Source organism: Canis lupus, chromosome 9 (assembly GCF_048164855.1).
Source record: "Canis lupus baileyi chromosome 9, mCanLup2.hap1, whole genome shotgun sequence".
Taxonomy (NCBI): Eukaryota; Metazoa; Chordata; class Mammalia; order Carnivora; family Canidae; genus Canis; species Canis lupus.
The window spans coordinates 13,091,353-13,108,910 of NC_132846.1; the positions used below are offsets into that span (position 1 = coordinate 13,091,353).

Sequence of the window (17,558 nt, forward strand, 5' to 3'; positions counted from 1 at the left end):
GATCTCAGGGTCCTGGGATCAAGCCCTGCATTGAGCTCTGTGCTTAGTGGGGAGTCTGCTTGAGGATTCTCTCTCCTTCTGCCCCTCCCCCTCCTCAAGTAACTAAATCTTCTTTAAAAAAGAAACTGCGTTAGTGATCAGATAAAAGCCTTCATCACATAATTGAAGGTTAAAAATACTCACGTGTAAAGTCTTTTTTTTTTTTTTAATTTTAGCAGAGAGGGCTTTCAAATCAAACTCTGGCTTATCTTGAGTTATAAATAACAAGAGCGGGAGGCACTTGATATCTAACATACACCAATGGGAGTGGGGGAGAGGAATGCATGTGAGAGAGAGGGGACAGGGACTAAGATGGTAAGTTTTGATATTCATTACTTTTCTCCAGGATTACCCGTGTTGATCTTCAAAAGGGCGGGTATGAACAGAAGCTGGTCCTGAACTGTTTCTGTGATGTATGCAAATTCAGTAGTTCACCTTTGTGATTTGTGAATATATAGTTAACATGACAGACTTGTGAAATTGGTTATACCACTTAAACACATTTATTGAGCATCTTCTATAAGCTAGCTACTGTTGCAGGTGCTGGAGTGATAGCAATGTGCAAAGCAGACGTTTGTGGAAATTTTATTCTTATATTACTTTGTTCCCAGAATTTTATTACTGAAGGCATCACATAAGAAGTGCTTATTAAATGAACTATGGGCTATTTTAAAATGGAAAGTTAAGGGAAGAATGGATGTTTTTGGCTTGACCTTGACCATTTCTATCAAGGCTCTATTCTCCAGATTAAAGAAGAGTCCTGAAATATTTAAGAACAGGATACTATAGAAAGCAATATAATTGATTAATATGCCTCTCTATATGTTAAACCAGAAGCAGTTGAGACTGCTGCATTTTTTCACCTTTACAGTGGCCTCTGCTGAGATTTCATGTGAACAGCTAGTTGAGTATAATTGATGTCGCATTTACTGAAACTGTTGCCCTTGTCTGTTTCAGGGCCGGCTTGATTCTCTAACAGAAGTGGATGACTCAGGACAGTTAACTATCAAATGCTCTCAAAATTACTTGTCTCTGGATTGTGGTATTACTGCTTTCGAACTGTCTGACTACAGTCCAAGTGAGGATTTGCTCGGTGGCCTAGGTGACATGACCTCTAGCCAGGTCAAAACCAAACCCTTTGACTCTTGGAGCTACAGTGAGATGGAAAAGGAGTTCCCCGAGCTCATCCGAAGCGTTGGGTTACTCACTGTGGCTACTGACCCCATCCCTTCCAACTGCAGCGAAGCAGCAAGTGAGGAGGGACCTCAGGTATCTCTTTCAGCAGATGACAAAAGTGGATGTGAGGAAAGCAGTGCTTTGACAGTCGAGGAGCAACCGAGCTTAGTGCCTGGGACGTCATCTTCAGGGGAAGCTCTGACAAATGCTGATCAAGCCCCTCCTGAGACTGTGAAGCAAGAATCCAGTTCTTCCTCACAACTTGGGACAAAGAACCAACAGCCTCTGCCTTGTGAAAATGCAACTCCCAAGCGATCCATCAGAGATTGCTTTAACTATAATGAGGACTCTCCCACACAGCCCACGTTGCCCAAAAGAGGGCTTTTCCTTAAAGAGGAAACTTTGAAGAATAATCTGAAAGGCACTGCAAGAAAGAAGCAGATGGCTGATCTCAAGCCTGAGATGAGCAGAAGCACCCCCTCTCTAGTGGATCCTCCTGACAGATCCAAGCTTAGTTTGGTGTTACAGTCTTCCTACCCCAACAGTCCTGCTGCTGCCAGCCAGTCCTATGAGTGTTTGCACAAGGTGGGAGATGGGAATCTTGAAAGCACCATCAAAAGTCGCATCAAGGAAATATCCTCCAGCCTGGGAAGGCTTAGTGACTGCCATAAAGAGAAACCTCGACTTAAAAAGCCACAAAAAGCCCCAGAAGAGGGGCCTCTGTGCCGAACACCTAAACGGGGAGCCGGTTCTGGCAAGCAAGCCGAAAACAGGAGGAACTCAGTAGTGCCGAATGGAATTCCTTCAGGTACTCCCAAGGCCACAGAGGGACCAGAAACAGAGTCCGTTTCCCCATCCTCACTCGAGCCGTGTAATCAGAAAAGTTGGAATGCCAAATTGCCAGCACAGTCAGAAACATCCAGTTCACCACCTTTCACCCAAAGTAGCGAATCCTCTATTGGCTCAGACAACATGGTGTCTCCAGTACCCCTTCTTTCAAAAAACAAAAGCAAAAAAAGTTACTCCTCCTCCCCAAGTCACGTCACCAGGAATGGTCAGGTTGTGGAGGCCTGGTATGGCTCTGATGAATACTTAGCACTACCCTCTCATCTTAAGCAGACAGAAGTTTTAGCTTTAAAGTTGGAAAACCTAACAAAGCTGCTGCCTCAGAAACCCAGAGGAGAAACCATCCAAAATATTGATGACTGGGAACTGTCTGAAATGAATTCAGATTCTGAGATCTACCCAACGTACCATGTCAAGAAGAAGCATACAAGGCTGGGCAGAGTGTCTCCCAGCTCGTCCAGTGACATAGCCTCTTCACTGGGAGAGAGCGTGGAATCTGGGCCCCTGAGTGACATTCTTTCCGACGAGGAGTTGTGTATGCCTCTCTCCGGTATGAAAAAATACATTGATGAGAAGTCCGAGAGAGCTTCATCCTCTGAGAAAATTGACAGCCATTCAGCCACAAAATCTGCTTTAATTCAGAAACTGATGCAAGATATTCAACACCAAGACAACTATGAAGCCATATGGGAAAAAATAGAGGTAAGGTGGTCTTCTTAACTTGAAAGATTTCTTACCTGATCTTTGGAAGTAGTGCTGGGGAAAGGTCAATCCCTCCCCATCCTCATAATAAAAATGTTACTATGTTTGATAAGCCTGATTCCTCAGAAGAAGAGAAGGAGAAGCACAATGATCACTCCACTGCAACAGAGTATGTATCTTTAGGAACTACTCTTGTCAGTGCATTAGCCTGCTGTGTCCCTGCTTGGTATAGGAATCCCTGTAGATATTGCTCACACCTAACATGGTTCCTGATGAATGGTGGGCCCCTTTGGGTGGAATACAACAAAATAAAGTAGAGCAGTAGCTGTGCACACACCAGTACCTCAGGAATACGTGAATGGAATGTTGCAGTTATCCTCACTGATTTTTGATTTGTTTGTTCTAACCCCAGAATAGTTTACCATTCCCAATGTTAACTCCCTATAGAAATAAACCAGATGTTTCTAATATTGGGGGGAATCTTTGTGTTTCTTCAATCTTCCTCCTTTTTGAGGCCCCTGGCTAATAACCATGCTTCCTATTCTCTGTACCATCTGTGGCTCTGAGATGGGGAGTTGATATTTTGGGTAAATCTGTTTGTTTGTTTACTGAGAAAGCGAGTGAGCATGTGCACAGGAGCAAAGAGGGGGTGAGGGGCAGAAGGAGAGGTAGAGAGAGAATCTTAAGCAGGCTCCACCCCTAGCACAGAGCCCAACTTGGAGCTCAGTCGTGACCTGGGCCTAAATCAAGAGACAGTTGCTTAAGTGGCTGAGCCACCCAGGTGCCCCAAATCTATGCTTTTAGAATGGATTGTTAGATGAAATCTTTGAGAACAAATGTCAAAATTCTCAGAACTGAGCTCTGTAATTTAAGCTGATTTAAGACACTGGATAAAAGTATAATACACATGGACAGGCTAACCTGGAGGAAGAAAATGAAGGTGTGTAAAACAAAGGAAAAGCTAATGGCAATATATATAATAGTAATATATATTGATAATTATTTTTACTAAGAATTTATGTATCCAATCCCTATGGCAACCCTAATATTAATCTCATTGTATGGATAAGGAGATTGAGGCTGAGAGAGACCAGGCAGTCTGCTCTAGTGTCCATACTATTAACTAAAAGCTCCCATGCCTCAGTAAGGAAGTGATCAATATATAGCATGTAAATAGTGTCATACTGTAAAGAAGAAGTAATATCAGTGAAGCCAGGATTTGCCTGGGAAGTTCTTGTGAAGTGCCAAACCTTCAGTGGAATTTTGAAGGGCATGCCAGGATTTAGACAGAGAGGATAGTGGGTATTTTAGGTAGGAGGAGCACAAACCAAAACACAGAGGTAGGAACTGGGGATGAGCATGCGTATGGGGGGTGGGGGTACAGAGAGTCCTGACTGGAAGGTCTGTGAAGAGAGAGCAGTGAAAGCTCCCATACATATAGCACACCCAGTGGCTACAAGGCACTGAAAGCCAGTACAAGGCAATTAGAAGGTAGGACTTTTTCAGATGACAAGGCTAAGGCAGACCAGGGTTAGAAAACTTGCTTTAGGCCTCACAGCTGGTAATTACAGAGTAAGGGTTTGAACTCAGAGCCAGCACACGTAAAGCAGTGTGGGCCATGGCCTCCAGTAGCCTTTCTGGAAGATTTAGCTGATGCTAATAGGAAGGAGGTCATGGCGGTTATGATGGAGTCTAAGGGACAGCTGTGATGTGGGACTGGCAAAGGTGGGGAAGGCTGTTGAAGAAAGCAGGACCCAAGAGAAGTGGTTCTAGGCCTTGCTCAGCCATTCAAGCCTGGAGTGGGCTGTGGCTGATCATGTTTCACTCTGGGCCTTGTTTCTTCTTTTGTAAATAGAGATGTTTTACGCAGATGATGGCCACAATACCAATTTCCAATGGTAGCATGTTTTGTTTCCATTATCCTGCAAATATAAGTTCAGCCTCTGGGGACCAGTATATCTTTAGTAGAAGAAAGCGTTTGGATGGGTAGCTGGCTTGAGGTGGAGATGAGGCAGGTAATTTAAAAAATATATACATTGATATTGATTATATGATAAAACCGTTAAGAGGAAGTATCTTGTGAGGTCCTGGAGTTGGGATATGAAGTAAAGGCTGAGAGAGGATTAAGCCTCTTGGTCAGTCCAATCTCCCTTTATCAATTCAGTGGGGCAGCTGCCAACCCCCAGGTCGGTTGACCTAGGACTTTGCACTCTAGCTTTGATCTACCTATAGTGACCTAGAGAACCTATTCTACCTGCAAGTATAACATATTAAGAGAAGGTATTATTTAACATCTTTATATCATGTGCTAGGTACTTTACCTCCAGTAATTTTCTCATAGGATTCTCAAACAACCCTACAAGGTAGGTTTTATTATCCAAAATAGACCACTTCTCTCCCCCCACCAACCCGCAGTGTTCCCACTTTGGTCCTAGCCTCCTAATTGGTCTCTCTGCTCCCATCCTGCTCCTATTACAGTCTGTTTCTAACACAGCAGCCAGAATGATCCTTTTGAAACATAGATCAGATCAGATCACCTCTCTGCTCAAAACCCTGCACCAGCTCCTGTTGCAGAGGCCCTCCACAGACTGTTCCCTTGATTTCCTCTCTGACCTGATTCCTAACTGCTCTTCCTTATGCTCACTTCACCCCATTCCCACTGGGTTCTTTGCTGTTCCTAGAACAAGCTGGGCATGCCCATGCTTTTAGAATCTTTGTCACTTACCTCTGCCCGCGTTCTTCCCATTAGATGTTCTCATTTCTAATTTTTTTAACCTGTTCTGAGTCTGCTGAAGTATTAACTTCTCAGAGAAGCCTACCCTGACCACCTTTGAAAAGGTATAGCCCATGAGGTGCCTGGGTGGCTCAGTCATTTGGGTGTCTGACCCTTGGTTTCTGCTCAGGTCATGATCTCAGGGTTGTGAGATCAGTATTCTCTCTCTCTCTCCCTTTCCCTCCCTCCCTTTCCTTCTCCCCCCTCCCTCTGTCTCTCTAAAATAATAAATAAATATATCTTTACAAAAATAAAAGGTATAACCCGAAGGCTTCTTGTTTTTCCTACAGCTCTCACTGTGTTCTGTCATTCTTTATAATTCTGTTTAGTGTATTTGTTGTCTTAGCATGTTTACTGTTTCCCCCAGCTAGAATGGAATCTATGTGAGGGAAGGAATATTTATCTGTTTAGCTTGCTAATGAATCTAATACACCTATAACAGTGCCTGGCATATTGTAAGTGCTCAGTAAAGACTGTTGAATAAATGAATGAATCTCCATTTTAGAGTGGATGAAATCGAGTGTAGAGAGGTAAAATCACTTTTCCTAGGCTGCCCAGTTCTAGATAAAGTCTTGAGAATAGATGAATTCCCTGAGAGAATGAGGATAGATGGGGAAGAGAAGAGGGGTGGTAACTGAGACTCAAGTTCTCTCCCACTTATGAGGCAGGAACAAGGAAGAGGTTCACTCCACAGAGATGGTTCTTGGATGCTAAGTAAATGGAGGAAGAAGGGATGTAAGATGGACGTAGCTTTGTTCTCTGTAAAAGGGATATGGAGAAGAATAAGAACAAAGACGAAGAAGCAACCTTTAGATTTGGTTGAGATGGTCAATGAGGACCTTAGAGAAAAATGGATTCAATCAATGAATGGAGGTAGAAACTGGATTATAGATGATTAAAAAGTTAAAGAATCATTCATAGCTCAAGGAATTGGGTTGAGAAGGTAATATGAGACAAAGGGTGATAGTTGAAAGTAAAGTCAAATAAAAATTTCATTTAGAAAAAAATTAAAGCTTATTTGAAGATAGAAAAGACACAATAACAAGAGTGTAAATGTGGCACAGGCTGAGACAAGAAGGGAAGGAATGTGGAACTCCATGGGAAGAATGGTGGCCTGATATGAAAAAGTTATAAGATACTGAGGAATCCATCCTGCTTCTGATTCCACCCCTACCAAATGGGGAGTGTGTGCTTCCTCCTCCCTTCATATACTCAGCTCTCCCTTCTTCTCTCTGAGTCACACAGAACACAAGATTGAAGGCACAACAGATTGAGGACTTCATGGGGCTATGATAGAATCCCTGGGATAACACCTGGGTGTTAGGGTGACAAGGATCTTAGACACCTTTTAGGTTCCTGTCATTTCCCACCCCTCATATTTGAGTCTTTCTTATAGTAGCCTGGTATGTGAATGTGAAATATTTTTTAAATTTTTTTATTCTGTAGGAAATTAATTTCTTTGAATACATATGTTCACATGACTTAAAAACATATGTTTAAAAATATCTAGTAAAATTTTTTTTCTCTTCTTTATTCTCCATCTTGGGCTCCCACCTCATTGAAGGTGATCACTGTTATTTTAGTTTATATGTCCTCTAAGAAGTTCTTTACACATATACAAGCAAATGCAAATGCATATATTAAGCAATATTTTAAAACCTAAGAAACAAGTTACAGCCTATTCTCCACAAATAAAAATTCTTCTGTTAACTCTGTGAGTTCCTAAGAGACGTTCCTTTCCCAATCTCTTGGTGGGAATTAAGGGGATTTTGCTCAAATATGGTTGATTTTTCCCAGAACCTATCATGTGGATGAAGTAATTGAGCATCTCAGGTTGAGTGTTCACCTCCAATGGGAGCTTCACAAGGCCCAAAATTAAAAGTGAAAAAGTTAATCAAACCATTGAACTAGATTCAGTTGTTGTGGAGCATTCAAGAAATGGAATAAAAGTAATGAAGAAAAAGGAGGAGAGGGCATGTCTGGAGCAGATGAAATCAAACAGAATGGTGAAAGATTAACTTACTGAACGGTGTCTTATGTGGTGTAAGTATTAGGGATTGGCAAACTATAGCTTGCCCAGTGCCTAATTTTTAAAACAATGTAAGATTGGAACACAGCTGCTCTCATCATCAATGTCTGCTTTTGTGCTTCTATGACAGAATTAAGTAGTTGTGACAGAGATTGATAGTTTGCAAAGGCTAAACTATTTATTGTTACAGGAAAAATTTGCTGACCCCTGCTCTAGTGTAAGGAAGAAGGAAGGGATCAGCATCTACTATGTGCCAGGTTCTGTTATAGGTCCTTTCATTTAATTTAGATGACAACCCTGTGGAAGAGCTATTATTGGTCTTGTTTTACCAACGACAAATCTGAGGCTCCAGAGTCATACTGCTGGTAGTATAAGAGCTGGAAGTTCAACTGAGATGCCAGAACTGACTTGATTTTCTCCTAAAGATATATTTCAATACCAGAGAAGTTAGACAGTAATCACATATACAGATAAAATCTATTTAGAAAACCTATAAACCATTTTAGGTTAGTAAATGAATAGTGTGACTTCTTCCTCATGACCTGGATAGAAATGAACTGTCTAGCAAGTAGCCGCTTGTCCAAGGTGAGTAATTGCTGATGCCAGATTAATAGCTGTATGATTCCTAGGGGGGCTAGCAGAAAGCAGTGTAACCTGGTGCCACTGTAGTGAAGCATTTCAGGAGATCCCAAAGGAGGTAGTGCAAGGTCCACTTCTCACATCATAGGTTTCCTGTTCACTCTAAGTTCTCAAAGCTCATCCTGGAAGATACTACCTCATTAGGTTGGACTCATTGGTAGCAAGTTGACAGAAGCATGATATAGCTGATCCCTTTTCTTTCCAGCTACCAATATCTTCAGATTCCAGATTATGGCATCTCAGCTATGGTTCAGTGACTCGACTGTTGTTAGCAATTTATCTTAGGGACATCTATAACCTGATTTTAAAAACTTCTTTGGTGCCAGCTAAGGATGTCTTTGCACACTAGTTATTTCAGATACAGTGCAACAAATACTTGGCTGAATGCTTGCTTTTTGGAACTAGGCTATGTAAAATCACAGTCAAGTCTGTGGTAGTAGCACAAAGGCAGCCCCCATTGCTGCTGGGAACCAGTTGGTAACATCATGAGTAATGTTAATGTAGAAGAGATTTAGTCCTGGGATTAACTTGGCACTGATTTATTTTTCCAACAAGTAAAATAGGTCCAGATAGATGCTGTTCTTTCTTTTACCCTCATTTTGACTATATGTTGACACACTAGAGATAACACACTGGTGATAGTAATCATTAAAGAAGTAGCGTGTTGTCCTCAATTCTCTTCTTTTCCTTTTCTTTTTTTCCATTGTGATAAAAAGCCTGTAGCATAAAATTTGCCATTTTAACTGTTTTTAAGTGTACAATTCATTAGTGTTAAGTATATTTACATTGGTGGGGGCACTTGGGGGGCTCAGTTAAGTGGCGGACTCTTGATTTCAGCTCAGGTTGTGATCTCAGGGTTGTGAGATTGAGCCCCAGGTTGGGCTCCACTCTGGGCCTCGAACCTATTTAAGATTCTCTCTCTCTCCCTTTGCGCCTCCCACACCCTGCACCTGCACACGTGCTCTCTCTCTCTCTGTCTCTCAAAAAAACCAATTATTCACATTGTTGTGAAATAGATCTCCAGAACTTTTTCATCTTGTAAATCTGAAACTCTGTACCCACTAAACAGAGACTTCCCTTTGCTCCTCCTCCCCCAGCCCAGTAACCACCGTTCTACTTTCTGTTTCTATGAATTTGGCTACTTTAGATACCTCCTGTAAGTGGAATTATATTGCATTTGTCTTTTTGTGACTGAGTTATTTCACATAGCTTAATGTCCTCAAGGTTCATGTTGTAGCATATGACACGGTAAGGCTGAATAATAATCTACTGTGTGTCTATAGCATATTTTGTTTTTTTGTTCATCTGTGGATGGATATTTGGCTTGCTTCCACCTCTTGGCTATTTTGAATAGCCCTGCTATGAACATGGGTATGCAGATATCTCTTTGAGACTCAGCTTTCAATTCTTTTGGGTATATATCCAGAAATGAGATTGCTGGATCTCATAGTAGTTCTATTTTTCATGTTTTGAGGAACCTTCATACCATTTCCCATAGCAATTGCTCCATTTATAATCACACCAATAGTGCATAAGAGTTCCAATTTCTCCACATCCTTTCCAACATTTGTTATTTATTTATTTATTTTTTGTATAGTAGCCATCTTAATGTGAGATGATATCTCATTGTGGTTTTGATTTACATTTCTCTGATGATTCGTAATGTTGAGACATCTTTTCATTGTTGGTCATCTGTATATCATCTATGGAGAAATATCTGTTCAAATTCTTTGCCCAGTTTTAGTTGGGTTATTTGATATTTTGTTGTTGAGCTGTAGGAGTCTTTGTGTATTCTGGATATTAACCCTTTATTATGTATATAATTTGGAAAGACTTTCTACCATTCTGTAGGTTGCCTACCCACTCCCTTGGATGGGTCCTTTGATGTTTAAACATTTTTAAGTATGATGTAGTTCATTTGTCTGTTTTTGCTTTTGTTTCCTGTGCTTTTGGTGTTATCTCCAAGAAATCATCGCCAAGTTCAATGTCATGAAGATTTACCTTTATGCTTTTTGTAGGAGTTTTATAGTTTTAGGTTTTTGAATTCTCCTTTATTTTACCTCAGTGTGATTACCTCTCATGTCTTAAGGATTCCACCCCAGGCTTTCTCATAAGATAGGACACAGCTTCATAGCTAGAGCCAAGTCATCTTCTGGGATTTGGCCTTTAAAAAAACACTTGGAATCATACTTTTTAAAAAGTCTCATCAGGGCATTATTTATTTGACTTGAGATTTGAATAAGTCTCATTTGAAATACAGCTTGATCTTTTTTTATTCATCCCCAGAGTAACTTACAGTCAACTATTTATAGTCAAGGTCTGCCATAAATTGAATTCTCACTCACTTTTGATATTTCTTTTATACCAACTATGCACCAGCTTTCCTAGAGTTGGTGGAGTAGTAGTTTGCTCTTAGGTGTTGATAATGATGTAGGAGCATTTTATCAGATGGGAAGCATATAAAGTAATCAGATTTCACTGTTTTTCACTGTCATTTCATTTTGTATATGCCTTTCTGATATAAGTTTTTCCCTCAGTTGCTAGTCTTCCTCTTGTCCCTGATTTCTTCTTTTCCATACGTCTTCTCTCCCATTCCTTTTTCTTTAATTTTTTTCTGGACCATATAGTTTTCACTTTCTGCCTCTTGTTTCCCTTTTCTTTCCCCAAGGTATCTTCTACTTTCTCCCTTAAATATTGTCCTAGGGATTCTCAGATTCCAAATATGAGAGCACTATGAGTTGGCTCTTCAGCACTATTCAAGCTTGAACTTGTTCCTTTCAGTGCACTGCCTAGTCTTAGAATTATGTATGTAGAGAGTTGAAGAATTGTTCAGATGTAAGAATAAAGAAAATAATAGTTTAAATATCAAGGAAAAAGCCAGATTCTCAAAAAATTTGGACTGACTCGGCTTTGTAATTAAAACTGGAAGATTCAGGGATCCCTGGGTGGCGCAGTGGTTTGGCGCCTGCCTTTGGCCCAGGGCGCGATCCTGGAGACCCGGGATCGAATCCCATGTCGGGCTCCCGGTGCATGGAGCCTGCTTCTCCCTCTGCCTGTGTCTCTGCCTCTCTCTCTCTCTGTGTGACTATCATAAATAAATAAAGAAAAAAAATTAAAAATAAATAAATAAAAAAAACTGGAAGATTCAGAAGTGCAAAAGGATCACAAATTGAGTATGTGTTGCTATCCAACAAAAGGTATAATATCAGAGCAGAATTGTGTAGGAACCCTGTATATTCTTCTTTATTTATACTATGCATAATCTAAATTTTTGCCTTATATTCCAGTTTTAGAATTTGAGAGAGCTGTGACAACATAATTCAAGGCTCTCTGATGATTACTTAAGATAATATTTGGTAAATACCAAGTGGAAAGTCTTGCACTAGGAGAGCGGAGATAATAACAAGTATTGCTAGACCAAGCATCACAGCAGGGGGACTACTTGAGATGAGTCTTGACTGGTGAGTAAAATTTAGATAGAGATGAGGAGGTGGAAGGTTAATGACAGAAGCTTTGGCATAAGCCAAGGTTGAGGGCAAGAATATTTAAGGTATATTTGTGAAAGAGTAAAGAGAGATGCTTGATGTTTTGGGGTATACGATAAAGTGCTCTAAGCAAAAAGACCTCAAAATATAATAAAAATAGAATATATATATATATATATATATTTTGTAAATAACAAGAGGTAGGCAGACAGTCCAGGAAAGAGGCCATGTAGCAATCCAGGTCCCTTCTCCCTGTTCCTCTTCTGTGGCTCACCCATTTGGTCAGCATTCCAACTCACCAGCATACAGATATGACCTGGAAGTTGTATATACTGTCTGTTCACATCCCACTGACCCAGACTTTGTCATGCGGCATCACCTAACTGCAGAGAAGTTTGGGAAATGAACCTCTAGATTACTAACATTGGAAGGCAGATGTCTCTTAATCAACCTCTGGTTAGAATAGTTTTTTGTAGGGCCAAAGTATGATGGACTTTGAATTCCAAGTGTTTGCATAGTACAAACACAAAACAAAAACTTGCCCAATGAATCCATGCATAAATGAATGAGTGAAGGAGGGAGGGAGTGAATGTATTGTATTTGAACATTTGACCTTTATCCCCGAGACCAGGAACTACAAACTAAAATGCCTCTAAGAGTTTAGACAGATAACATAAATGAGTCACTCAGCTGGTGTAAATGGGGAAGGATGGGAACTGAGCAACTGGAGGGTAAGTGCTGAGTCTAAAGGCAAATGATTGGGGACGCCTGGGTGGCTCAGTGGTTGAGCATCTGCCTTTGGCCTAAGGCATGATCCCAGAGTCCAGGGATGGAGTCCAGGGATCAAATCCCACATGGGGCTCCCTGCCTGAAACCTGCTTCTCCCTCTGCCTGTGTCTCTGCCTCTATCTCTGTGTCTCTCATGAATAAATAAATACAATCTTTAAAAAATAAAAAATAAAGTCAAGTGATTGATTGTTGTGTTGTAATGTGGACCCTGTGTGACAAGATCTTATAATTCTGAAAAAAAAGTAGGAAATCTGGGTTTTATGTGACATCTCCCAATTTTTAAAATGTTGGGGCCAATTTTAAAACAAGCCAAATAAAACGTATATATAGTATAGATTTGGCCTTTAAGAAAGTCACCAATTTGTAATCTTTGTGAAAATGAGAAACTACTTAAAATTTTTGGTCCACAGAGTTGGTATAGTTTTAGAAGGTTAATCTGATTGTGATGCACTTGCCTGGATATACCACTTGCAAAGTGGTTCTCTGTTGTGGCTGCTTATTATCATGACTGGAGAGATTTGGGGAAAAAAAATCCCAATCTAACTCCACGCCAGACTAAATCAGGATCTTGTCAGGTGAATAATTTTAAGAACTCTTCAAACAATTACAATGTGCAGTCATGGTTGGGAACTAGTCCTCCAAGGCTAATTTGGAAGGTTTTGCAAAGAATGCATGTAAAAAGATCTCAACTGTGGTTTTGGGATCCAGCTGAGGAAATAAAGAGACAGAGGTGGGAGATGTTATAAAAGACACATCAGTAAAAATTTTTGCCTTTTTAAAAATAAAGGAGTGGAGGAAAAGGGTCAAAAGAGTTGGAATTTTAAGCTGAGTTCAGGGCTGAGAGATGTAAGGAGTTTAACAAATGGTTCCAAGAAACATATCAAATTAAGATACGCAGTAAGTGAATGGGGCAAAGGTAAATGTTCTGATAGGCAAACTGACTCAAATCCAAGTTGTGAATTCTAAATGAACACAACATTTTTAAAGGTCAGGCTACACTTTTTAAAGAATAATCTTTTGTGTATATTTTGTTTGTTACAATGCCAGGAAAAACCTGTGAGTTAACATTGTTAATGGATTTATTGAGACAGTATGCCAAGGTCATTGCCCAAGGGTGGTAGAAAAGAACTGTGGGGATACAAAGCCAAGTCCTTCCTGGTTCAAACATTAGGAATGTTTCAGTCCTACGTCACTGGTTTCTGCAGAGCCTTAAGATGGGTCTTGAGGCTTTATCACGATGATTTAGCACCACCGTGAGGCTACATCCGGTCACTGCATCTTTTTTTTTTTTTTTTTTTTGGCCTCTGAAATAAATGAGAGGTGCAGTTTTTTTGTTTATAGTGTCACACATTAAATGAAAATATTTCTTTCTTATTTTCTTAGTATGAAAAGGTCATGATTAAAATCTTAGTGTATCTAGATAATGAAAGCGCCTAACTACATTTGGCAGGAAGTATTTCTGTATGATGAAAATCAAGAGTTTGCTTTTTTTTTTTTAATTCAACTGAAACAATTCTTAGAATATTAGTGAATTCTTCTTTATCCTTAAGTCTAAAGTCGTGACCCTCTGTTGGTTTGGAAAGGTGACAATTAAGAAAACAAAACAAAACAAAACAAAATCTTGATATTTATGACCTGCTTACAAACATTGAGGCAAGGCACCAAGAGGTTTATTCATTAACACATCATCACATGTTAATTCTCAAGAAGAAAATCCATCTTTGATGCAGACACTCTTCTATTGTATCCCCATTTCACCAGTGAGGACCCAGAGGCTTCAAGAAGCTGGTCATTTACTTAAGAGTATAGGACTTAAAGGCAGGAACTCTGGGCTCAGATCATAAGGCCCCACCTTTTTAATTATGAAAACTTGGATAAGTTTTTAAAAATTTAGTGTTAAAAAATAAAATAAAAATTTAGTGTTTAGTCTCTTAATCTGTAAAATGTAATATTAATTAGTTAATTATTGTGCCCTTGCATAGGTAATTGTGTGAAATTACAAAGGCTCACTGTAAACTCTACCTAAATACTAGTCTTATCATTAGTGTGACTTCATCTATGAATCCAGATAATCAGCATCAGCTTTAGTAGATAGAACTGGAATGAAAATAATTCTGCCCCTAACTAGCATTGTTACCTTGAAATTAAACTTCTTAAGCCTCACTTTTGAAAAGTAAATGCTACTAAAGAAGGTGAGGTGGATGACCTCTAAGATACTTCTTAATTTTGAAATTTTATGGGATTGAGTATGAGGCAATGACTAAGCAGCCGTTTCTCAGTAAAATACACTGTGGAGTATATCACTTCTGCATGGCTGGCTTTCTGTTCCATGGGATGCTGGGTGACTTCCTCTTAGAAGACCCTAAAGGTAAGTGAATGTGAGGCTGTAATTTCAGTGAGCCTGAAGTAATATGTAATATTAATATATCATATTATTATAATGTTATTATGTTTATTATATTGCTATAATATGACAAGAAACAGGCATCTTAGAGGAATTTGGGGCATGGCTAGAGTTTGTAAGATACCAAGAGATCAGGGACAGTGGTGATAGTAAACAAGCGAGCGATCCAGTAAGAATTAGATATGGGTTAGCCTGAAATTATAGCAAATAAGGTCAGTAAATGAAGCAGATAGGAAACATTCACCTTGGCAGACTTGCCATTGTGATGTCTTAAAATTACCTGTCAGCACTGTTTTTGTGCTCTGTTCAGACAATGTGGGGGAAAATCATTCCAAGAGTGAGTTCTGTGTCAAGGTCACTCATGATGGCAGACCATGGCTAAGACTGTGGATATTACTATATAAAGATGGTTGGCCTGAGTTTTGCAAGGCAAATAAGCAACTTTATCCAGGAAAGATGCTGCCTGTAAGCTCAGACCCATGTGCTTTCTGTCTCTCATTTTGATTCAGTCCTGTGTATTCCTTTTTAGGAAGCCAGTAGCTTTCCTATTGGCCTTCATTATTTATCAAGGAGTAAAAGAAGCTGTTGGTATTTTCTTTTTTAATGCTTTTAAGATAATCAAACAGGAGAGGTGCCACTTATAGGTGGTGCTCTGATATTTCTTATTTGTATGGAGACTGTTCAGCGGTACTCACTTGAAAGGGGTGTGTGTGTGTGTGTGTGTGTGTGTGTGTAAGAGAGAGAGGGATATGGGCAGACACAGAGAAAAAAGTGTATGTCACAATTAACAAGCTAGTACTCTTCCCCTTTCTTCCTACTAGAGTTCATTACCTTATAGAAATAAAGCTGGTATGTTGAATCAACAGAAGTATTTTTGTTTTGTTTGCTTTCTATAGCATAGACTGTTTATAACCTTCTAAAATTAAGTCTCATTAAAGCCCTTTTCCTTATCCTATATTCAAGAGACTATGACCAGAGCCTTCTCCATGGGATAGAGGACTCATGAAAAATCATATGGTGCCCAATCCTCTTTCTAGAGACACATTTATATGAGGGGAAATCTAGCTGGAGTAGTACCTTGCTCAAAGTAATAGAACTCTATGGCAAAGGAAAAGGTGCATTTGGTAGGAGGAGAGTTCTGGAGCCATCCAAATTAACAGATGAGTGAGCTTCTGTGGTTCTAGATGGCGGCAGAGTGTGGTGTCTAAGAATATTATGTTATCTTGACCCAGTGACTTAGCCTTGTCCCAGGTTCCTCCTCTGCAAAGTAGGGTTAAAAGTGTTATCTTCCACATAAGAGGTGTGACTATTAAATGTGTTAAAATGTGCAAAGAGCTGAGATTAGCACCTGCAACGTAGTAGTATGCTTTCAGTAAATGCGAACTCCTGCGACTGTTATTGTTATTGATACGGGAGGGGAGGGGTGAGGCCTTAGCAGTTTCCCCTATATAGGTCACTCTAACTGTAACCTGGCACGTTTCCTCCGTGGCTCCTGCTCTGCCTCAGTCTAGCGAGCCCTCACCGACTGCTTCCCGGTATACGGTAGCAGCCTTTTAACTGACTTCTTTGGTCTCAGCCCTCTACTCAGGCTTTTGGGATCAAATGTCACCACCCTGTTTTCTCTGATCACCTTCAGCTACCTTAGTCATTGTGACGCTTCAGACCCCCACCCACGATGATTAAGGCCATTTCTCCCTCTTCTTGGGAACTGTGCTGGTTGCCCTACATTTTTTGCACCTCTCTTCTCTGTGAGACTCTGGGCTTCCCGTCTTGACAGATGATTCTTATATTGTATTAGAGATAATTCTCCTCTAATTGGCCCAATAATTTTAGTTAATGCACTTCTTGACATTTTAGGAAGTTTATGTAGGGGAATTTATGCTATGAATGTGTGTTCAGACAACTACAAACAAGCTTCTAGTTTATAATATTGTCACACAACAACCTTATAAATAATATGTGCTTATTTATTTATAATTTGTATTTATACATATTTATAATATTTATTTATAATTATGTGCTTATAAATAATAATTCCCACAGCACTCTTTAACCAGAGAGAGGGTCATTACAATATATTATGGGAAGAAAAAGGGCCTTCAGTAGGTTTAGAATTATCCCTGAAATCCCTGATTGCTAACAACGGAAAGGTTATGAAAGTGTCTTGGAAAGACATTAATAGGTTGGGGTGATTTGTTAGGAAGGGGACATTTGAGCTAGATTTTGAAAGATAGATACAGCGAGTAGAGTGGGAGACTTTGGGAGAACGTGTGACAGTCACCAAGATTAGTTTCCTGTCAACCTAGACTAGAGAAGGTGAATTATCTGAACATGTCTCTGTATGCAAGAGCCACATACGTGACCAGTCAGAAAGGCATGAGAAATTGTTGAGCTTGGTGGCCGCATTTTATGACCAAAACCTGTGTCCCTCAGTCCATAGTACTTCCAATGAGGAAATCCTGTCTCCTGGTTATGCCAGATCTTGCAAGCTTGTCACAAAGGGACAGCAAGCACTTTTTTCAGAGATCAACACTAAAATATCCTTAGTGCCCCACAGCTCTTGGCTTTTTATTGTGGTAGCCCTGAGAGACTTTGAAGCAGATTCTCCTTCTCTGAACTTAGGGGATGTGTAAAGAGGTTCACAGTTGGTTTTAAGACATGGCCAGGGTCAAGAAT

The 17,558-nt window shown here is 40.0% G+C and overlaps 1 protein-coding gene across 11 annotated transcripts in view; it reads left to right on the top strand.

The window, feature by feature from the left end:
- The window catches only part of AKAP6 (A-kinase anchoring protein 6), a 568,763-nt gene that overhangs the window by 300,075 nt on the left and 251,130 nt on the right, over nt 1-17,558 (top strand). For all 11 annotated transcript variants that reach the window (XM_072838209.1, XM_072838213.1, XM_072838216.1 and 8 more), the window contains one exon: nt 997-2,763. In XM_072838209.1, coding sequence (XP_072694310.1) covers nt 997-2,763 — 1,767 coding nt within the window. The remainder of the gene's footprint in view (nt 1-996; nt 2,764-17,558) is intronic.